At 36.5% G+C, this 25,193-nt stretch overlaps 2 protein-coding genes across 4 annotated transcripts in view; both read right to left on the reverse strand.

The window, feature by feature from the left end:
• Positions 1 to 25,193, reverse strand: part of skila (SKI-like proto-oncogene a) — a 672,908-nt gene that overhangs the window by 383,329 nt on the left and 264,386 nt on the right. The window lies entirely within an intron of this gene.
• On the reverse strand, positions 137 to 25,017 carry diras1b (DIRAS family, GTP-binding RAS-like 1b). 3 transcript variants are annotated; one of them, XM_087239798.1, is made up of 2 exons: positions 24,860 to 25,017; positions 137 to 1,451 (listed from the first exon to the last, which is right to left on the reverse strand). In XM_087239798.1, the coding sequence occupies exon 2, from the start codon at positions 1,414 to 1,416 to the stop codon at positions 820 to 822; it is 597 nt and encodes a 198-aa protein (XP_087095924.1). In that variant the 5' UTR covers positions 1,417 to 1,451; positions 24,860 to 25,017; the 3' UTR covers positions 137 to 819.

Below are 25,193 nucleotides of genomic sequence, written 5' to 3' on the forward strand. Positions count from 1 at the left end.
ATTCAAATGCTGACAGACACAACATTCAAACACTCCACTGCTCAAGGACACTTCTGTCCTTTCAGAGTAGGTATGTATGTGTCTAAATTTTAAAATAAGCCCTCTCAGTCAGTATGGGCCACTGAGATTACAGTTGCTTGCTGTCTTCTTTCTCTCCTGATTTGCTCCATCATACCCACTCCCCTACCTTCTGCTCACTGCTTTCTACACTCATTTAAGTTGCATTTATCAACAAAAAAAAATCCTGAGGTAGATTTTAATCAAAAGATGGGGGTTTCATGACCCTTTAACTCCAGGGGAGTGAGGTATCACATCAGCCGGACGCATGAGCACACTGACAAGAACACTACAGATCAGAGCATAGTGCTAGTGTGCCTTTAGAGATCAGAGGAGTTTAAAACTCACAGCGCCAATGTAACCTCACTGCTCGGCTCAAGCTTCTCTGAGGGGGAATCAAACGGATGATTCCTGGAATGGGACGAGGAGACACTAGCTAGCACACTAAAGACTCTAGCCTAATGCTAGTGCTCCTCTAGAGAGCAGGGGAGTGAAATTAGCTCTTATAAGTGCTGTCTGAACACTTCTCAGATGTGAGAGATGATGGTGATGCTCTGTAATAAGAACAGACAAGGCAATATGAATGGGCCAGCGCTTGTTAAGGCCAGAGACTGACAGTGAAGGATGAAATCTGAGATGTGAAGTCCTTGTTATCGGAAATAAGCGTGAAATGTCAAATATCACCATCTCCGGCTCCTTTCCTTTGTCTCTATCTTGCCAGATTATCTCGCCATGTTCTGCTTTTGCTTCTTATAAGCAAGTCTACATGACACTGCATTTCCCCTTCAGCTTGTCAGCCCTGCTTTGCTTCCCAGAACGCTTGCCATCGATGTTCAAACTCATGCTCCTCTTCTTCTCCAAGTTGAGCAGCTCCTGGAAGAGCTCAGTGACATTGTGATTAGTCTTAGCCGAGGTCTCCATGAAAGCACACTTCCAGGTCTTAGACTGGGCTTCTCCATCTTCGGTCTTCACTTCCCGTTGTGTTTCGTCACTCTTGTTCCCCACCAGCATGATAGGAATGTTCTCTACGTTGCCTTTGATAGCGAGTATCTGCTGGTATATGGGCTTCAGTTCTTCCAGGGACTGTTTGCTGGTGATGGAGTAGACCAGGATGAAGGCGTGACCCTTGGAGATGGACAGACGCTGCATGGCAGGGAACTGGTGGCTCCCGGTGGTGTCTGTGATCTGCAGGGTGCAGACGCTCTTGTCACAGCTGATCACCTGCCGGTAAGTGTCTTCCACCGTCGGGATGTAGGTGTCCCTGAAGGTTCCTTTCACAAAACGGAGCACTAGCGAGCTCTTGCCCACACCTCCTGCTCCAAACACCACCACACGATAGTCGTTGCTCTGCTCAGGCATCTTGGGCCTTTGATTGAGCCACTGACGTTCTAGACCTAGTAGAGAGAAAACAAATGGTTAGAAAATTCGATGTGAGTTTTATACAGTTTTTAATGACAAGAACTGACAAATAACATGCCATTTATCATTAAAAAAAATGAAGCAGCTATTTATTTTAAAGAATAGTTTAACAAAACAATAACAAAAAACTGCTCTTTTTTTTTTTTGCCTCTTTTCCATGGGAAAAAAAAATTATTGCATCATCATTCTGAATGTTCATAACATCTTAATATCTGAAAAAAGTTAAGTATTACAGGCTTGTAATGATATTGGGGTACTTTTTTGGGGTGAACTATCCCATTAATATGAAATATATATTGTTAAAAAAATGAATAAATTAATTGCGACACAATAAACAAATATTACTAATAGTATTATATTATCAAAACAAATTCTTTAAATATTAACAGAAAATGTTAGTAAAAAATATTTGCATTTATTGAATATAATATTGCGATGCAGTGGTGATTTAGGTAGTGCTGTCGCCTAACAGCAAGAAGGTTGCTGGTTCGGGACTCGACTGGGTCAGTTGGCGTTTCTGTGTGTAGTTTGCATGTTCTCCCCGCGTTCGCGTAGGTTTCCTCTGGGAGCTCCGGTTTCCCCTACAGTCCAAAGACGTGCGGTACAGGTGAATTGGATAGGCTTAATTTTTCATAGTGTATGAGTGTGAATGAATGTGTATGTATGTTTCCCAAAGATGGCATGCAGCTGGAAAGGCATCCGCAGCGTAATACATATGCTGGATAAGTTGGCAGTTCGTTCCGCTGTGGCGACCCCAGATTAATAAAGGGACTAATCCGAGAAGAAAATAATTGAATGAATGAATATAATATTTTAAATATATTGAAAACTTCACACATTTAAAGACTTTTTGCCTGGATTGGAAAAAAATTGACTTGTGACTATCACACATCACACATTTTCAAGCCATAGCATGAATCCATAACACTTTAAACATTTAACATGATCATAATTTATTTACAGGCTATTTATCTTTCCTAATTCTAAATTACTGATATGAAACACAAGCACCGTTTTGCCTGTAGCACTTAAGTGGCTTTTCTGAAGAAAGACGCATGAGCCTTGTCATCCATCATGCTATTATGAAATCACAATGCAACTCATCATAATGTATCTGTGCTCTGCCCTTAGACACTCTCTTGCTTTCGCTGCAGTTTATAACAGTGCATTATTTATTGCCTCGGAGCCAAAACAATAATTCTAAACAGTTTTCTGCTCCTGAGCACTGCTCTTGTATCTGCCTGAAAGTAAAACCGGTTTTGGATTTTTTTTTTTTTTAAATAAGCTTTTATATGCGCAGTTTAATGTTCTTATGAATAATTTAACCTGCATCCATCAGTGTCAGAGAACCACAAACACACGACACACATCGAATTGTGTATAGATTATGCAGAAGCAAGCAAGAACACAATTTGCAGGCTTTACACCGATTTCACTCTCAGAAATCAATACCTCAATTTCACACTAGCACACGAGGGATGCTGAAAGACACCACCAAGGGAACTAACATAGTTTTATCAGGATTTCTGCTAAGCTTTCATCAGAAAGTGCAGATTAACCTGAAACATATTTCTGTGAAACTACAGTTGAAGACAAAATGGCTATAAATGAAATCTTAAGCTGTGCTGGAGGAGAATAATTCTTTTTCAACTATCATTTATACTCTATTACCAGAACCTTAATGTCATTTTTAAACAACTGATCAAATTGCATACTTTTCATAATCACTTTTTTGTATATAATACATATAAACCAAAGCTCTTTATTACTGAATACAATAAATTTAAGTGCCAGATAAAATGTTTGCTTGCTTATTCATTTTCTGCAGCTCATCAAAAATCCTGCTGCCATGATTCTGACCAGAACCAGAAAATCAGGGCATATCATACCTGTCATCAGATCTTTACACTGGCTCTCAGTTACATTTAGAATGGATTTTAAAGCATCAAAGAAACTCTTTAGTTAAAGCACCTGTATACTCCATAAACCATAAATAAATGAGTGTCACAGCAAAGGGTCTGAATACTTAGGACCGTGTGATATTTCAGTTTTTCTTATTTAATAAATCTGCAAAAATGTCAACACTTATGTGTTTTTCTGTCAACATGAGGTGCTGTGTGTACATTAATAAGGAAAAAATTAACCTAAATAATTGAGTTCTTAAATGATTAAGAACGTAAATGATATTAGCAAATGGCTGCAATGTAACAACGAGTGAAACATTTAAGGGGGTCTGAATACTTACTGTACTCACTGTATTGACGGTTTTGAGAATTGCAATTCTAAATGGAATTTCCTATTATGCAGTAATTGTTGGTGAAATATTAGATTATGCAAAAACTTTAATGAATTTCTGATTATGCCGAAGTGATTGGAAAAAATCTTTGAATTCTCCCAAAGCCGACTGCCCTCATAAATGCTTTATATTTTCATCCAGCATTCTGAATTCTTTAATGATATAAATACAATGTTCTGAATGTCCTGTGCCACAATTATTAACAGTTTTGAGAATTGTAAGACTTTGTTGGAAATCTCAGTGTAATTTCAGATTATGCAGTAATTCAAGTCAAAACTCTTTGCGGATTTTTAGATTATGCAGTAATTCCCAGTGTAATTTCAGATTATGCAGGAATTCAAAGCAGAAATCCTAGTGGGATTTTATATTATGCAGGAACTTTGGACATGCTGGCTCAGTGGTTAGCACTGTCACTTCGCAACAAGAAGGTCACTGGTTCGAGTCCTGGCTGGGCTAGTTGCCATTTCTCCCGGTGTTCGCGTGGGTTTCCTTCGGGTGCTCCGGTTTCCCCCACAGAAAAAAGACATGCGCTACAGGTGAAATGAAGAAACTAAATTGGTCGTAGTGTATGAGTGCAAGAGTCTATGTGTGTTTCCCAGTAATGGGTTGCAGCCGGAACGGCATGCACTGCACAAAATATATGCTGAAATAGTTGGTTCATTCCGCTGTGGAGACCCCTGATAAATAAGGGACTAAGCTGAAGGAAATGAATGAATGAATGTGGATTTTTAGATTATGCAGGAATTCTCAGTGTAATTTTAGAGTATGTAGGAATTCAAAGTGGAATTTTTAAATTATGCTGGAATTGTTAGTGAAATATGCCATAATTTAAAGTGGAATTTCAGATTATGCCAAAAGGATTGAGAAAAAATCTTTGTGAATTCTTCCAAAGCTGACAGCCCTCAGCTCCATGTTTTCCCTCAGCATTATGCCAGCATGCTGCTTGCACTCAGGGCTTAAAGCGCAGCGACACGCTTGGCAGGGTGCAGCGATCCTGACAGCAGTCAAGCTCTCATCTGAGAGAAGCCCCGGTGTCTCTCGCTCTCTCTCTCACACCCCGCATGCTGTCAAATCAATGAGCAGAGGACACTGAGCCTTTGATCAATGCCAGTGTCTGCGGATTTCAGGCTTCTGACAGCCCGGTGCCCCCCTCTTGCCCCTCTTAAGGTGTCATGCTTGTTTCTGCGCTGTGATTGATGTCAGTCTCCCTCAGAGTGCTGTGTTATCTATTCTATAAGTCCCTGGCGAAAGGGCCGGGGAAAGCGCCGAGCTTATTAATGCCGTTACAGCGTCTCGCTACTCCAGCCAAACTCTATTATAGATTAAGTTTGGCACGAGGAGAGATTATAATGCATGTCCCTCGCTCAAGGTATCCCAGGCGCGCTCACTGCAATGTGCTGATGCCGCCGCATTTGGGAATGACCTTGCTTTTTACTGAAGCGAATGTGGAATATATCACTCAGACATTAGGATTGGGAAGGTAATGTTTGCTGAATAGCGCATGGGCACCGCGCCACATGCTCTTAAACAATCACAGTAAATGGAAGTGTGGGCTCAGGATGCCTGGTGGTTGTGTTTGCTAATCAAACACTACAGTGCTACGCATAGAGAAAAGAATAGCATGTACACAAATGACCCTATTTTTCTTTCTGCTGTTATTGTGAGCGAATCGTTGGAGCATGTTATTTCAAGGAAACTCAAAGTTATTTGCGGTTTTTGCAGCAGATTGTAATAACTGTTCAATTGAATTACTTTCTGATGATGTTCGAGAACATGATGTACAGTAGGTACTGTTTTTGCAACTTGTATTTGAACAGTAAACAGTCTAGGTTTAGCTGGTTAGCATGGCATTAGACAAGACAATCATAAGTCTTAATTTATGCTGATTAATGCTTAATTAATTCCAAGTCCACAGAAAATTTGGCCCCTATCTAAAATCCCACCGTCAATTACACAAAGAATTCCTGCATAATCTAAACTTCCACATAGAATTCCTGCAACCTCTAAAATTTCACTTAGGATTCTACATGAACTTCTCACAAGCTCTACATTTTTACTTAGAATTGCACATAGAATTCCTGCAACCTCTAAAATTTCACTTAGAATCCCTGCATGATCTAAAATCTCACTTAGAAATGCACATAGAATTCCGGCAAACTCTAAAATTCTACATAGAATTCCTGCATCATCTAAAATACCACTTAGAAATTCACATAGAATTCATGCAACCTTTAAAATTCCACATAAATTCCTGCATCATCTAAAATTCCATTTAGAAATCCACAAAGAATTCTTGCAACCTCTAAAATTTCACTTAGAATTCCACATATAAAAACTGCAGCCTTTAAAATCCCATTTAGAATTCCAAATAGAATTCCTGCATTATCTAAAATTTCACTTAGAAATCCACAAAGAATTCCTGCAACTTCTAAATCCCACTTAGAATTCCACATTGCATTCCTGCAACCTCTAAAATTAAACTTAGAATTCCTGCATCATCTAAAATCCCACTTAGAACTCTGCATAGAATTCCTGCATCATCTAAAATTTTACTTAGAACTTAACATAGAAATACTGAAACCTCTAAATCCCACTTAGAATTCACAGTAGGAATTCCTGCAGCCTCTAAAATCCCATGTAGAATTCCAAATAGAATTCTTGCAACCTTTAAAATGCCACTTAGAATTCCACATAGAATTTCTGCAACCTCTAAAATCAAACTTAGAATTTCTGCATCATCTAAAATCCCTCCTAAAATTCCACAAAGAATTCCTGCAATCTCTGAAATCCCACTTAGAATTCCACATTGAATTCCTGCAACCTCTAAATTTCCACATAGAATTCCTGCAAACTGTAAAATTTACTTTGAATTCTGCATAGAATTCCTGCATCATCTAAAATTTCACTTAGAATTCCAAATAGAAATACAGCAACCTTTAAAATCCCACTTAGAATTTCGCATAGAATTCCTGCAACTTCTACAATTCCACATAGACTTCCTGCATCATCTAAAATTACACTAAGAAATCCACATAGAATTCCTGCACTCTAAAATTTGACTTAGAATTCTCCGTAGAATTCCTGCAACCTGTAAACTTCCACAAAGAATTCCTGCATCATCTAATATTCCATTTAGAATTCCACATTGAGTTCCTGCATCGTCAAAAAGCTGTTGACAGTCGTATATGTGTCCCACACTGCTAAAAACACTATTAGGACACCTATATTTCACTAAAAAGTGTAAATTGGTTGTTTTTGCGTTATTTCAAGCAAATTTGTACTTCCTGTTTGAAACGAATTTTTGAAGCTGCGTCACGGCCATGACATAATAGCGTGTATTCCAGCGTGCAGACTGGGCGTCTGTGCCAGAGTGAGTCTTATTACGTCTTACAGTGTGATGCATTAATGCATGAGTAAAGCTTGGGTCAAACCAATCAGCGCGCTCTATTGTGCAACTTCATTAATATTCATTATTGTCACCGTGTTTACACCACAAAGACGCCACGTTGTGTTGGCAAAACAAGCGTGAAGTGTTGCTTTTATAGTTTGCTGCCATTAAGTTTCGTTTTCATTTTCTCTCTGTGAGAGCTCAGCTGGATCACGTGTGGATTAACAGTGTACGCGACGCACGATAACAATAACTTATGCGTCTAAGGAGGATTATTGTTTACCTGAGAGCTGTTCTCATCTGCAAACGCTGAAACCTGGATTCGCTTGTAGTATTCTCTTCATAAAGACACGGCTCAAGTTGCTGGTGATTGTTCTGTCTCTACAGATTTGGTAAGTGAGCGACCAGTGCTCTTTGTTTATTCAGTTTGTTCATATCGAATTAAGTTAACTATAGCACTGAGTGCAGAAATGTTAGCACCGCATTTTGTGACCGGAATAACACACGCGGCTTTCTGACACTACCTGCCGTGTGCATCTAAGTTTCCGGGAAATGCAGAGTTTTTTTTTCTCTCATTCGCCGTGCGGTATCAAACATTGCATGAAAAATACACGCTTGCAGCAGTTCCTCGAATCAAATATCGCGTTTGTCGCGAGGGGCATGAATGAATTCCCTGAATGAAAGAGCCAAACTGCAGTTAAAGTCGAACATTTAATAATTTGACAAATAATTCGACTACATATGTCCATGTAGGTTAAACACCATCACTTTCTCCTGTCTGTGTGGGTGTGTATTTTGACTCTGAAACTCGCGCGTGCACAAATAGACACTCCCACACCATCCCACTTTAGTTCCTCCGACACTCCCTCCTGAACAGAGCTGGACACGCCCACTTTTCTGACTTTTTCCAAAGTAGAGGTGTAAAAAACACCCTGCTGAAACGAGGGGGTTTCATGGCCCTTTAAATTCTTACCTAGAATTCAAAATAGAATTCCTGCAACCTCTAAAATCCCACTTCGAAATCCACATAAAATTCCTGCAACCTCTAAAATTCCACGTAGAATTCCAGGATATCCCAATATTCTGAGTAGAATTTCTGAATATGGCGAGGCAGTGGCGCAGTAGGTAGTGCTGTCGCCTCACAGCAAGATGGTCGCTGGGTTGCTGGTTCGAACCTTGGCTCAGTTGGTGTTTCTGTTTGGAGTTTGCATGTTCTCCCTGCCTTCGCGTGGGTTTCCTCCGGGTGCTCCGGTTTCCCCCACAGTCTTGGGTCATATGAATTGGGTAAATTGTCCTTAGGGTATGAGTGTGTGTGTGAATGTGTGTGTGGATGTTTCCCAGAGATGGGTTGCGGCTGGAAGGGCATCCGCTGCGTAAAAACTTGCTGGATAAGTTGGAGGTTCATTCCGCTGTGGCGACTCCAAATTAATAAAGGGACTAAGCCGACAAGAAAATGAATGAATGAATGAATTGTACAATTCCACAGTTTAAAATATTTTAAGATTGAGTTAAAAAAAATGATTGAGTAAAGAAATAATTATAACTCTAGACATATGCTCTCGATATATAGATGGACGAATATATCTGTTTACATTGAATGACTACACTGAATTCCACATGATGACCATCAGGCCGAGACCATTAGCTTGAGTCTGCTTTAATCAGACTGAGAAGCTATGCGGCATAATATACTATCCAAAGAGCTGCTTTCTCTTTATCAGTCAAACCAGGCTTTCACTCTGCAATAATGGCAGCAGCTTTCTCCCTATGGATGACGTTTAAAAAAAAAGATTCTTGATTTAGAATTGACTTGCATACTTTGGGAATCAGATACTGTATGTCTCGTTTTACTGCATGCTAAAGATACTGGCACAAGATTGAGAGGCATCTGCAGTGTCTGAGGCCAATTGGGAATCAAAGTCTGTAAGTGTTGGTTACTGCACATATAGACTGAAGGAGAAAGAGAGAACGGGATTAATATGACGTGGCAGAGAAATGGAAATGGAAAAAATCCAGATGCCATCAAGTGCATGAATTATTATGTCATTATAGGGAATCTGCATGCAAAGAAATCTGTAGATATTAGCCCATCATTGAATCTGTTCATTTCCTTTTGAATGTGTGTAAATGTATATTTGATCAGTTTTTATATTATTTTCAGTAACATTGACTCACATGCAAATGTTTATATGATTTGTTTTATTTAAATATTTTCTGTCTTTTAGTAGATATACAGTTGAAATCAGAATTATTATTACCCCTCTGAATTATTAATAATAATTAATTATTATTAATTTTTCCCCCAATTTTAGTTTATCTTTGTCAGGATGACAGTACATAATATTTGACTAGATATTTTCCTAGACACTTCTGTGCAGCTTAAATTGACATTTAAAAGCTTAACTAGGCTAATTAGGTTAACTAGGCAGGTTAGGGTAATTAGGCAAGTTATTGTATAATGACGGTTTGTTCTGTAGATTATCGAAAATATATATAACTTAAAGGGGCTAATAATATTGACCTTAAAATGGCTTTAAAAAAATTAAAGACTGCTTTTATTCTAGCAAAAATAAAACAAATAAGACTTTCTCCAGAAGAAAAAAATATTATCAGATATACTGTAAAAATGTCCTTGCTCTGTTAAACATAATTTGGAAATAGTTAAAAAGAAACAAAAATCAAAGGGTGGCTAATAATTTTTACTTCAACTGTATTTTATGAGAGACCTGCTTTGCCAAAAAATGATCTAATTGGATTTACTTTGTGAACCTTAAGTAAAAGTTTATATAGGTGTTTTTTTATTTAGTGTTTTAAGTTTTAGTTATACTCCCAAAATCATTCTGCATACATCTGCAAATTTTATACAATTTAAATATAAAGTATGGCGTTTGTCCCTGGTCATTTTTCTTGTGGTGCAAATAAAAACTTAACACATGTGGTATTTTAGTTTTTGTTTATTATTATATATGTTTTTTAAATATCTTCCTTTTTATGACCTCGTCATGCAAAAACGTTTAAGTTATGAAATGACGTTTCATTTTTGGACCCTTCATTTAAATGTAAAAAAAGGCCAATACTCTACACAGCTATTATTCTCTAGTAAATCCCAGATTAGTCTGTATGTTACAGATGTCTGTATTATACAGTGTTTACAGTATAGTAGCTAAAAATTCGAACTTTTAGGCAGCGTAACGCTATAGCCTAAAAATACTCCATATACCATCTGTCATCATTCTGCGCCAAATGTAGCTGGATGAGGCCAAACTCGCTCATTCAGTTGTGCACAGGCACGAGAAAACACTGGCTTCATCTGAAACACTGTGAATAAAAACTGGCCAGACTAAATCTAGCACTCGCCTCCACAGAAACCAGTTCAGCATCATCAAGGGGGATTTTTCAATGTCTAAATTATAGTTCATGCATGTCCTGACAGCAAAATCAATCTCAAAGTGAATATTTTAATAAATACTTGACATGATCATTTTTTTTCATGATAATTGTAGAGGTGTGTTTATAGGGACACTGCAAGTAAAACAAAAGATAATGACATCATTTAAAAAAAATTATATCATTAAAATACTAATTTTAGTGTATAGACAAAATGTATCCTGACTGAAAGTAAATTGAGTTTTAAACTAGGATCAGAGTTTCATTATATGACCAAATAGTAAAACACTGTAAAATTATATTTAATTAATTATATGAACTGTAAATAAGGATTATTGTAATAATTGTATTCTTTCATTGATTCATTCATTTTCTTTTCAGCATAGTCTCTTCAGTAATCTGGGGTTGCCACAGTGGAATGAACTGTCAACTTATCCAGCATGTGTTTTATGCAGTGGATGCCCTTCCAGCTGCAACCTATCTCTGGGAAAAAATCCACACTCATCCACTACGGACAACTTAGCCAAGCCAATTCACATGTTTCGCATGTCTTTGGACTGTGGGGGAAACCGGAGCACCTGGAGGAAACCTACGCAAACACAGTGAGAACATCTTCACACAGAAACGGCAACCGACCCAGCCGAGGCCTGAACCAGCAACCTTCTTGCTGTGAGACGACAGCACTACCTAATGCGCCGCTGCGTCACACTGTATTCTTTCAGTTTCTTTCTATGTTGAGCACAAAAAAAATTCATATTGGAAACCAATAGCTATTAATTTCTTAAGTATTTCCAAACTTCTTCAAAAATTCTTGTGTTTAACAACAACAAAAATAATAATAATAATAAAGCTTTGGAACCATCTGAGGGTGGATAAATAGTGAGTAAATTTTTATTTTTGAGTGAACCATCTACTATATTTATTATTCACTGTAAAAAATGCTTGGTTCCACACAATCCCTTTATGTCGTCACAATGCAAACTGATTCAGCTGACTTAATGGTTTTTACAATTTTTAAGTTGATTACAATTAAAAAAACTAACCTGTCCCCCAAATAAACTCAAGAATTGTATTGTTTCAGCTCATTTTAAATGAGTAGTTTGAGAAGGCACTAAACATGTTGTTTTGAGTGTTTCTTAAACCTTTGATGTAACAGATTGAGTTACCAGCATCAGTTCTGATAAAAATGTTAAGGACTCTGACACTTTAAACTACAGGTTGTTTACATAATGGCACTATTAATGAATGAACAATAAAAAATCTATTATTTACATATATTATAAACTCAAAAACTACTACACTGTAAAAATCGATTAGTTAACTGTTTTTTAAGCGAGTAAAATAACATAATTGCAATAATTTAAGTTAAGTCAACGGAACAGCTTTAAGTTACAATGGGTTTACTTGCATGTTTTTTAAGAAAAGTCAATGTGTTGCTTCAAGGCAATTGGTTTACTCGCTTTAAATATCTAATCACTTTTTACACTGTACAAAACTTTTCAAATAATTTCTATTTCAGAAATGTCCACAGCGTAATGACCTGATAACTATTCCAGCAAATGTTTTACACAGCAGATGCCCTTCCCGCTGCAACCCAGTACTGGGAAAAAAACTTCAAATTGCTTATTTAATATGACCTGAAACAACACAATTCTTACGTTTTTATTGGGGCAACTTATTTAACAGCTATAATGCACTAATAATACAAATAAATAATTCAATTCAGTTCCCCTTTATTTTTATAGTGCTTTTACAATGTAGATTGTGTCAAAGCAGCTTCACATAGAATATTATAGTAAACTGAAACAGTTTCAGTTCAGTTTTCAGAGTTTAAGTTCAGTTTAGCTCAGTTCAGTGTGGTTTAATATTTAATACTGAGAGTTCAAACACTCAGGAGCAAATCCATTGATGCGCAAATGCTACGCAAAACAGCAAGAAAATGATTTAAAACCATCAACATGCAACTATAAATCATTCAAATGCATATGAACAAGACTCCTGACAGCACAAAGTGACTCTCTAACTTTATGATTCCAAAACAAATGACTATCCACTACATGACTAATCACTGTTTCATTTCACCTTACCATGAGTGTCTGCAGGTTCCTATAACTGTATCTCTGACAGCATCGCAAGAAGCAATGTTCCTGTTGTCGATCAGTCGGTCAAACAGATTGCTCCTCTGTGGTCTGGACTTAAAGGCTAATCATCACGCTTTACCTCCTCTGTTCTGCTGGATGTGCTTCCAGTGACCCAATTCAGAGGATTTAAAACTCCCAGCATGCATCCACGCCACAAAACAAAGCTCCAAACCACAACCGAGGGCATGAAGGTCTGACACTTTAACTATGAGATCATTTGCGATCTTTGAAATTGTTCAAGAACTGTAGTCCATCTATAGATGTTTTTGAGAGGCTTTTGCTGGCCAGCTTGCATCTTAAAGGCTTAATGCTGAGAGTTGCTTTTAAACATATGCTCTGCTAATACAAAGCCCGAGGGTGATAGAGCTCAATCAGAGGCATGGATTGTCCTCCATTGATTTACCATTGTTTGGGATTTGCTGAATGCGAACTTGAACATGCATTTTGGCCTTCGGCTAGTGCAGTTTGTTGGTACCTTTTCTTCATTATCTGCTATATAGCTTGAATTAAGTGGTAACGGTGCTGCTGCTGCTCTCTAGGCAGGAATTTTCTCGGCTTAACTGGCGGGGTTAAGTAGGTGGTTAACGAACGTGAGTTTAGATACTTAATCAGTTATTCTCAAATGAGCCGGCTTATTAAATTCATCATGAGCATTTCATAATTTTCGAAGATAATTGCAGGCTAAGAGTGTGAAATAGTCTCATATGGGTTATTTGTTCTTCTTTGAGCAGCATTTAGGTAAACTTTTAATAGAATTCAGTAGAGGTGCTGCATTATACTGGGTACATTTTTCATGTAGAATGTTTTGGGGAATCGGTATGACACTGGACCCTTTTCACAAGATGCTTTAAAGGTGCAGTAGGTGATCTGCCAAAATGCTAACCGCTCAGCATATTATCTTTGGACTACGGGGAGGGACTGTGATTCAAAGCCACACCCCCTGAAATCACGAGCGCGCGCACCGCGTCACAACAGCAGACAGACAACCCACTAGTTCATGTCATTCGCCAGTTAGTTAGTGTTTAGCCAGCGCCGTGCAGGAATTACATTTATTACTTAGCCACACTTACATGCTATTGCAGAGCGAATATTCAGAGTAGCATGGTAAACAGTATAGGAAGGATGTCATTGTTCAAAAATGACCCAATGTAAATATAAAAGCAACTTCAGCTCAATAAAGCAGATTAGGGGGAATAACGCTATTTACTGATGTTTTGTTGTTAAACTAAATATAAATCTACATTATCTATGCTGTCAAAGGACCTTATGAAACTGAAAAAAATCACATCAATCTTTCACCGGGAGATTTCAGTGGCTGAACAACACGTCTGTGCATAGAAGCCATTCATAACAGGAAACAATCTAGCATAAGCTTAGCCTGAATAAAATAGTTTTAAAACAGAACATTACCTGTCTAACAGTAATACTTTAGCCATGGTGTCGTCCTTCCTCCAGCGTGCTAAAGTAACTCCAATATTGATTCAGGTTTTTAAAAGTTTCAATTCTGCATTTGATTACTCTCAGTTTGTCTCGTGAATGGCGGATCTGCGAGAACAGATGCGCAGAAGTCCGAGTCTACATTTGCTGATAGACAAATTGGGCTACTTATCGGAATTATGGGAGATGTCGGTCCGACTCTATTTAATTGGATGAACATTTTTTTTAGTTCTATGCCTCACCCAGAATATAAAAATACATATAAATACATTTAGATCATTTACTGTAATCATTACTATTGAACTTTCAGACTTTCAACCAGCACAACAAAAAATGTTTCAGAAGACAATCACCTACTGCACATTTAATGTTCATCAGCACCTTAAAGGGCATCTATGATGAAAATCATCTTTTGGAAGCTGTTTGGATAGAATTGTGTGCAGGTATAGTGTGTCCACTGTCATATTGGGGTGATACAAAGACAATCAGTCTCATTTTTTATTTCCTGATGTTAAAATAGGATCCAAACACCTCCCATTTTGAGGCCGAAGGCAACATGACGTAGGAGAGCGATTTCCCTGCCCACTGAATTGATTGACAGCCGTGTATTAACATGTTTCCATAGTAACGCGTATAACCATATCAGCAAAACATGACGTGCGCAAAGCAACCAGGATTAAAAGATCTGTTGAGCTCTCTGTGATCATCAATCATCATCACATGTGAGCAAGAATGAGTTTTACAAGTTTAACACGTATTTAAAACAGTGCATGTTTGTAATGAATTACAGCGATTTTACCGTCTTTACTAGATCATTACAGCCACAGTGTCAGTACAATTATAAAAAAAACGCTTCAATTCGAAAGTGATACACAGAACGGTGGGCAGGGAGAACCAGAATTAAAGCCACAGGCCAGAAAAACAACTACATGGTGTTTAAAGCAGAAAATGCTAACATTCTGAAAAAGGTATAAAACAAATAATCTGATGAGTGTTTTGAGCTGAAACTTTACAGACACATTCTGGAGAGGAGACACAAAAAGCTTATCTTAAATCTTGAAAAAGGGGTGAAATAGGTGCCCTTTAAGTTCTTGAAAGTTTTTATTATTTAGATTTTTAAAAAGTAGTTACATTTTTAAAGTTATGTGTTGTATTATATCATCCTTGCATCAAATAAAAAAAACTTATTTGGGAAAAGAATGTTTTACGTTGTTCTATCTTCTGCCGTTATCATTGTCACATAATTACTTTCATTTTTCTGACAGTCCGGATGATATTGTTGTTGAGTTTTTCTTTCATTATTTAAACAAATATGAATGCAAAGAATTTTTTTTTGTACTTTCCAATTTACTGTACTCTACGTTTACCTAATTATGACAACAACTTCTGCTCTTAAAAAAACTGTAAATGTGAAAAGGATTCATTGTTTTGATAAATGTGTAGTAAAAAAATCGGATATTGGGACCTCTATTTATAAAAAAAAAAGAATGTTAAGGGAATAGTTTACTCCAAAACAGACACGTGCACACATAGGGCTCAACCTGTGCAGTGCACATGCCCTTTTTAGTCTCGGATAGAAAGTCCCCTTCCAAAATGATCTGAAGTGACCACCCAGCCCCCCAACCCACTCTTAAGTTCCCTATATATATATATATATATATCCCTTCATTTAGTTAATTCATTGTTCGGTATTCTGTCTCTCAGTTGATGTCTGTTTTCACCCCATGTCCTTCCTGTGTTCATCCATGTAAGTGTTTTGTTAATAAATCTGCGTATTTTATAATCCTGCGATTCCGTGCCTTCCTGTAGTAAACCCAGGCGTTACATTGATGTTGACCGTTGGGTTTTATAGTGCAGGTAAGTTTTACCACTCTGAAGGCAAGGAATAAGACGGAGCGAAACAGGAGGAACAATACTAAAATATTATTCATTTTAAGAGCACAGATAAAAAATATCCCAATCAAAAAAAAAAAAAAAAATTATTTTCCAGCCAGGCGTAGAGGGAGTCCAGCCACAACTTGGATTAGTCAGCTAGCCTACCTAAAATGCACACCAATTCAACTACTACACACACACACACACACACACATCACAATGGAAAAATCACATTACTCCAAGCCTCAAGGGTTCCAGACACTTTAGACAACTGTCCAGTAGACTGGAGCACATACAACACTATAAGGTCACTCCCACAAGGATCACTAATCAAATGAACCAAATATCGCTCATCTTCATTACTGTGAGGTCAACTCCATCACAAACTTGCCACTCAATGGTTTGCCTCCAAAACAAACTTGCCACCAGCACCACTCTGAGCACAAACCAAAAGGGAGCACGCCATGAAGGGGAATGCCAGGAAGAGAGAAGCCCAACCTCAACAAGACACCAACAACCCTTCAAAATATGAGCCTCTAAATAGTCTGGCCTCTCACTAGTCTATCAATTACGCACAGACCAAACCCACCAATGCTCATCCTGCCACATTATGTTGAACACAAAAGAGTTAGATAAAAACAGCCAATATGTACAAAAAAATGCTATGGAGGTCAATGGCTGCTTTTCTCCAACATTCTTCAGATTATCTTCTTTTGTGTTCGACAGAGGAAAGAAACTCAAACAATGGTGGATGAGTAAATGATAGAACTGTCATTTTTGGATGAATCTTGCATATTATTTTGGTGTTAATCAGACCATTTTTGACAATTTGACACTCTAGCAGCGATATTTGTTGCGCATCAAAACATGCATCATTATTACAATGTTAAATTCAATGGCTTACAATCAATATAATCATTATGTGCCTACACAATCAGAATTCACAAATTCCTGACCATTGCAAATCCTGCATCCCAGACAACAAATCCACAATAAAAACCAAAATCATGGAAGACATATTATCAATCAGCTGATGACATCTCATTATTGTTTTGTGCAAAGAGATAAGCACTGAGGACAGAAAATCATTCTCAATATCTGTTATCTCCATTAAGACTAAAAATTGGGTTGTTTTCAACCATGTGGTTCTGATGATGCGCAAAATTCAAACGAAAGGCAGGAAGTAAAAACTGAATTGCGATTAATACCATACTTTAAAGGAGATACCATATTTTAAAAGAGATATAAATAAAAAATAACCACATATGTTGGGCATAATCCCTATATCATGAAGAGAGCCTATAGTTTCCTCCATCGAGGCAGTATATACTTTATAAGCTATTACATTACATAAAAAATACTATAGTGTTTGGAAGCATACTATAGTTAATTACTTAAAAAGTCGTAGTAATTATATCGTTGCTGTGGTACAACACAACTGTAGTAAAAAACAATTATTCAATAGGCTTCAGTTTTCTACGCTATACTCACAAATGCTCCACAGTTTAAGTTACAGTATTTATTTCCGTTTATCGGTTTACTATGCTACAGTATTCTGTAGCATTCATTAATAAAGATTTGTACACATTATACACCTGACTATTTGCTTCAAAAACATGTTTATTATAAATTAGTATAGTTTCCCTGCATGCGGATATCTTCAAGACATCACAAAATAACAGATGAAAGCATACAAACTTGTGGACTCATAGTCTACATTATTATTTATTTATCTTTGTAAGGAGGAAAAAGTGCTCCACAATAATAACCTTCTAGTTTAGTCACAAAGGTTGTATTTCTTTTTTGTTCTGTCTATGAACTTACCATCATCGAACATTCAGCTGCAGCGCATCTCCATGTTAACGTTACGGATGTTTAATCTGCCGAAACGCCAGTAAAGACTTGGATTATTGCAAAACAAAACAGAGAATTCATTGCAGCGACATGCAGGGTATGTTATTTATATTCTCTTTTTTTGTATAAGTCTGGTGGTGTTTGTATCTGATTTTTATAAAACACATTAACATATGTATACACATAGCTAGGCCTGTATATATAGTCTTTATTGGTGCTGTCAAACAAATTATCAGGTACAAAAAAGTTTGTACATGAAGATGTATTGAGTTAATAGTTGATTACATGCCTCCTTTTCTTCCGTTTTTCAGCCAGTTTCTTGAACTTTCTCCCCCTTATGAGCAAAAACTCTGTTCAGCATTTCTTATTTTGGCCAATTTAAACTATTATAGACAACACAAAACAGAAACATTTTAATGTTCTAATAGCGATTCCTATGTAGAGGAATCACTTCCTGCCTTTCATCTTACGTGTGTCATAAATGACATCATGTGAAAACAACCTATAAAATGAGGAAAAAATTGTTTTTAAATGTTTGGTTTCTACCTTAATATCAATGTATGTTACATTAATTTAATCATTTGTTACAATCCGCATATACTTCCAAGGTTTTTACATCATACTCATACTTTTAAAATTATCTGCATGCAATTACATCTATAATTAATTAATTAATGTAATTACATTCATAATTACATAATAATTATCACCCTAACCTTAATGTTGCATAAATGTATAAATGTTGTGTCCTGAATTATTAGCCCCCAGTTAATTCTTTCCCCAAATTTCTGTTTAAGGGGGAGATTTTTTCAGCACATTTCTAAACATAATAGTTTTAATAACTCATTTCTAATAACTGATTTATTTTATCTTTGCCATGAAGACAGTAAATAATATTTGACTAGATATTTTCCAAGACACTTCTATACAGCTTAAAGTGACATTTAAGGCATAACTAGGTTAATTAGGTTAACTAGGCAGGTTAGGGTAATTAGGCAAGTTATTGTATAATGATGGTTTGTTCTGTAAACTATCAAAAAATTATATAGCTTAAAGAAGCTAAAAATTGACCTTAAAATGGCTTCTAAAAATTAAAAACTGCTTTTATTCTAGCCAAAATATAACAAATAAGACTTTCTCCAGAAGAAAAAATATTATAAGAAATAACATGAAAATTTCCTTGCTCTGTAAAACATAATTAGGGAAATATTTAAAAAAGAAGAAAAAAAAATTAAAGGGGGGCTAATAATTCTGACTTCAACTGTATATAGATCTTTTTGAATGCAAGTAACTACTTGTTAAGGGCTCTTAAATGGTTAGTTCACCCAAAACTGAGAAATACCTCATCATTTACTACCCCTTATGGGGTTGTAAACTTTCATGGGTTCTTTCCTCTGTTGTACACTAAAGAATATATTATAAAGAATGCTGGTTGCATGGTCTTCCATAGTGAGACTTTTTTTTTATGGAAGTCAAAGAGTACCAGCAACCAGCATTCTTCTAAGTATCTTCTTCTTTGTTCAATAGCAGAAAGAAACTTACATAGGTTTTGAACAAGAGAACGATGAGTAATTGCTGAAAGATTTGACATTTTTGGGTGAACTATACTTTTAATATAAATTGTGACCAAATATTTTTATATATTTGGTGCCTCAGTGAAATGCATAAAACACCCAATAGCTTGCAGATTACATGCAGATGCGTCAAACTAAATAATTTGGAAATCCCTGATATTTTGTTGCACTGATGCATGGTTCTGAAAACTACTGGACCATTCATTGTTCTCATGTTCAAATCACAAAGGAGGTTAATTCTGGGACTGTCAAAGAGGGTACACAGAAGCAAAGCCTGAACGCATGTTGTCAAACTGCAGTCCAGGCCAGACTGTGCCCTGTTCACCATAAGCCTTCACAGGACTTTCTCAGTCTCTCAGAGTTTTTAGGAACAGCTGAGAGACCAATCTGTCTCTATAGATTTCTGAGAGAGGAGAACAAGCCTAATCTAAAGTAGACTGCATGCCTGGCTAACACCCGACCCCCTCAATACAGCAGTACAGGTGCAGCATAATTCTCTAAGGGAATAGAGTGGACATTATTGAATATATGCCATTTAATCCTATAATGCACCAAGCTCCAGATCTAAAAGCTCCATTCATCTTCACCATAGAGGACTCCAGATTAGTTAAAAATAAAAAACCTTTAAAGACCCCTGTGGTGAAAATCAAGCTTTTAATGTTGTTTACTATATCTGTTGTTTTAACATGCTTAAAAACAAGCCAACAGTTGCAGATTGTTTTCTCCTTCTATCAAAGACAATCTCATGAATGCAGTTTGAAACATCACAGTTTCCATAGCAACAATTACCACAACTGATTAATTCAAGTACTTTACTATAGTATGGTTCAAAATTATATAGTATTTACAATATTAAGTAGGGATATCCAAATTTACTTTGACTTGCATTTCATTCCAGACAATATGAACACAAAATATTTATATTTTATTATTTAATTTTTTTTGTAAATATACATTCTGTACTCTCATCCAGACCTGCAACACATTCCAAAAAAAGTTGGGACAGGAACAATTTAGGGCTAGTAATCAGGTAAATTGGTTAAATAATGATGTGATTTGAAATAGGTGACGTCAACAGGTGATTGTAGTTATGATTTGGTACAAAAGCAGCATCCGAAAAAGGTCTAGTCTTTTAGGAGCAAAGATGAGCAGGTGATCGCCTGTTTGCCAACAAATATGTAAGAAAATGATTGAAATGTTTAAAAGTAATGTTCCTCAAAGAAAGATAGAAAAACATTTATATATTTCACCTTCAACAGTGCATATCACACTTAAAAGAGGAATTTCAGTGCATAAAGGAAAAGGGCACAAGCCTAAGCTGAACATCCGTGATGTCCGATCCCTAGTAACACGTAATTATTTAAACCCTCAGGCAGCACTGCATCAAGAGTTGTCATTCATCTATAAGTGATATCACCACATGGGCTCAGGACTACTTAGGAAAACCTGTCAATTACCATTATACATAGTTACATCCACAAATGCCAGTTAAATCTGTACTGTGCCATAAGAAAGCCCTATGTTAACAGTGTCCAGAAGCATAATCGACTTCTCTGGGCTTGGTGACAACTGAGATGGACCATCACAAGACCAAAGAAGACCAAAGAAGAAAAGGACTATTCAGACTTTTATCAGCAACAAGTCTAAAAGCAGGGATCTGTCAATGTATGAGGTTGTGCCAGTGCCCTTGTCAGTGGTAACTTGCACTTCTGTGATGACACCATTAATGCTGAAAAGTGCATAGAGATTTTGGAGCACAATATGCTGCTTTCTTTTCCAGAGACGCTCATGCATAGTTCATCAAGTCAATGCAAAACCACACTCTGCACACATTACAAAGTCCTGGCTGTGGAGGAAGAGGATACAGGTACTTGACTGGCCTGCCTGCAGTCCCAACCTCTCTCCAATACAGAAAGTGTGGCACAAAATGCAACAACAAAAACCCTGTACTGTTGCCCACTTTAAGACTTGTTTGCAGGAAGAATAAGAAAAATATATACCTGAAACACTTCATCACTAGTGTCTTCAGTCCCTAAATATATTTTAAGTGTTATGAAAAAGAATGGCAACATTACAAAGTGGTAAATGCTTTACTGTTTCAACTTTTTTTGAAATGTGTTGCAAACCATAACTGGAATACATTTTTAATTAGATAAATAAATAAATGAAATAAATAAATAAATAAATAATAAATAACACATTAAATAATGTTTGTTGTGATGTCTGCAATGAAATACAAGTCAAAGTAAAATTAGAAATGACTGCTTTCTTTTTTATTTGTGTTTTGCATATTGTCCTCCTTTTTCTGATTTGGGGTTTTGGTACTTTAAATAGTTTTTTTTTTTCATCTGGGGAGTTTTAGCCATTTGATAAAACAGCTTAGATTCAGTGTAAACAGGAGACTCTCTCTTTTTTCCTTTCAACTCTAGGTTTTGTATACATAATTATTTTTTAATTGTCCAGACAAAAAGAGATTTTTAGAATAAATATTGAAGTAATTTTCATTTTAGGGTGAAATATCCCTTAAAATTGTCTTTATTTAGACAGTAAACTTGCTTTAATTAAAAAAAAAAAAAGTAAATCTTGCCAGACTGTTATTTGTAGATTGTATTTGGCTTTGTTTTACTTACATGCACACTTTTCTGTATATAATAAATACACTCACAGATGAGCTCTCAAATTTTTAGTAACTGGCAGAGCAATAACAATCAATCCAAGATTGCCATTTGCCATTGCATTGCATTTACTGCAGACTTTACTTCTAGTGCTGGAGTGATTGAGTGAAGATGAGGACTGATCTGCATAATCGTGGTTCTTCATACAGGCTAAGGCTACTCAATAAGGCAGTAGTTACATTTAAGCTGCAAAATGTAGCACTTGATGGATACATTCCTGCGTATGAAGCCATCAAGGCACATCCAAATTTTAATCTAGCTTTACTTTCTGCCATTTCTTCATGTGATCAGTTTTTGAAGGATGTATCCCTTTCTGCTTTTGATGTCCTAAAATCCTGTGCATTTCCACTCCTGACAGCTGAGCTAAAAAAAAATACAAATAAATGTGTCTGGTACAGCTTTGCCTGATTTTCATATGCTGCTTCAAATAAATAAAGTGTGTAATATGATACTATAAAGCTCCTTAGACACTGCTGGATAATTAGTATTTTAACTGTAACATCAACTGTAGCAGCCAAACATATCAGTCATGAGCATCATTACAAAAAAACACAAAATGTGTTCTAGCTTTTTTTTTTTTTTTTGCCCAAAATTATAAACTGCATGTTTAACTGCATATTATCTTTAATATGAAAACATTTGTCTGGATTCTTCATCATCTTTTTTTGTTTGTTTGTTTACTTGCTCTGTTGCTTGGCATGTATTATCTATGAATTTTAAAGTGATTTGTAGTATTTTTAGAAAGAAAGGTTAAAAAAAATGATGTTATTTATAATTGACGTTAACAATTTTTTTGTAGCGAGTTGCTGAGCTGATGTTGTTTGCACTCTATTTACACATTTTGAAAATATTGAGGACTCAAATGAGTGCTTTGGAGTTTAGTCTATTTATTGCTTTGGTCAACACTGGATGTATTTTGTTCTGCTAAACTAGAATCACTAAAACTGAAACTAAATATAAGAAACAAATAGAAATGTGTCCATAAAATCAAAACTAAAGTAAAACTAACTAAACCAAACTGAAATTGAAATCATATTTAAAAATAGTTTTGAAATAATAAAAACTAATTTAAAATGCAAGAATGAAAATAGACTTCCCACAGGCCAGTTGAGCTGAGGATGTCCCAAAAGGCTTTAAGCAATAGCCAACAACTACTACTTCACAGTTCATCTTTTTGTTTACGAGCTCTGTTGTTTGACATGTATTATCATGTATTATATTATTATGTGTTATAAGTGATTTGTGGTATTTTTAGATAGAAAAGTCCAAAAACTGGTTTATAATTGACGTTGAGAATCTTTTTGTGAGTTGCTGTTTGCACTCTATTTATGATTTGCACATTCGCTTTATTAAAGTATTAAAGACTTTAAAGACTTTGTTTGTACATAGTTTTAAATGTTGTCAAATAAAACAAATAAAACCAAAAATAATAAAAAAAAATTTGCACTGTGCTTTTGAGTTTAGTCTATTTATTGCTTTGGTCAACACTGGACATATTTTGTTCTGCTAAACTAGAATCACTAAAACTGAAACTAAATATACGTAAGAAACAAATAGAAATGTGTCCAATAAAATCAAAACTATACTAAAACTAACAAAACTCATATTTAAAAATAATATTGAAATTATAAAACCCTAATTTAAAATGCAAGACTAAACAAAATAAACTTCCCACAGGCCAGTTGAGGTGAGGATGTCCCAAAGGCTTTCGGCATTAGCTATTACTACTTCAGGTTCTAATAAAAGCAAGACACAAAAGTGCTTCTGCTTTTCTCTTTCAGCACGTTCCAGCATTCTGTAATCGTCTATAGATCAGCTGCAATACTAAAAACCCTGCACGCCTGCGAATTAGTCTCCATATAAATTGCTGCATTAGATTCCATTATGAGCGCAGCCTGCATCATCTTCCGCAACAAGACTACCACAAGGGTCATGCATTGGCTCTATACGATGATATATTATTATACTAATGCACCCAAGACGACGTCAGCAGCGCGCGGATCCTCTTTCTCAGTGTGCACAACCAAACCACGGCCGTTTCCTTATTTAAAAAAAAAAAAAACATTGAATGAAAGGGTTTTAAATTATGCTCAGAGACATGGATGTACATGTACTTCCCTTTTAAATGAATTACTGGACATGTGCATGTGGTTTGTTGCTTGTCGCACACACACAAACGCGGCGGCACGTTTATCAAACAATGTGCTTCTCCATATGCACAAGCTCTAGCGCGTAAAAATGAGAATCTCCCCGGCATGCAGACAGTTTACACGCATGAATCTTACACATTTGATGAAATCACGCTGCCGGCTGTTGGACGCGGGAGTACACTGTGAGTTCAGCATCATCACCATATCATACGCAGACCGTTTCATTCATAAAGAAGCGGCTCTCTGTAATCGGTGCAGTGATTCACATGCCTTCTCATATTTTTTTATTTTATATATATTTTTTTTTGTTTACAAAAAAAACGCGATTTATTTAGAACATCACGACTAATTGGCTAAACATGTTTGTTTTTCATGATTTGTTATTAAAGCAAATGTTATCGTGACAGTTATGGTGAGTGCCGCGAAACCATGATGTGCCCACACAACAACAGCTTATATATTCAGTCGCCAAAGTCTGACTGAAAGCTGTCCAGTGCGTGTCCGGTTTGTTGTTTGTGTTGTGCGTTAAAGAAATAAAAGACACATTATAGCACAGGCTGCACATGAATGAATTGATTTCATACGTCGGCGCGCAATTGGACTCACCTGAAGTTAACGTGTCCCGCGTGACTGATCTGTGAGCGACAGATGAACGACACACTGCGCTAATATGATACTAAAGCATTTTACACTAATAATGAAGACGTGATAGGCTCCAATCTCAGCGGCAGTTCTCTCTCTCACTCTCGCACTCACTCATACACACGCACGGGCGCGCGCGCGCACACACACGCGCGCACACACTCCCTCCTCCTCAGCTTCAGAGAGAAGGTGGGAGATTTCTAACATATTGCCTATAGGAGGTAGACAAAATATCCATAACGATGCAGTGCAGTGCAGGGTCTGATTTTAATTAATTATAACGTAGTGGGCAAAGATT

Source organism: Danio rerio, chromosome 2 (genome assembly GCF_052040795.2).
Source record: "Danio rerio strain M-AB ecotype USA chromosome 2, GRCz13ab, whole genome shotgun sequence".
NCBI lineage: Eukaryota > Metazoa > Chordata > Actinopteri > Cypriniformes > Danionidae > Danio > Danio rerio.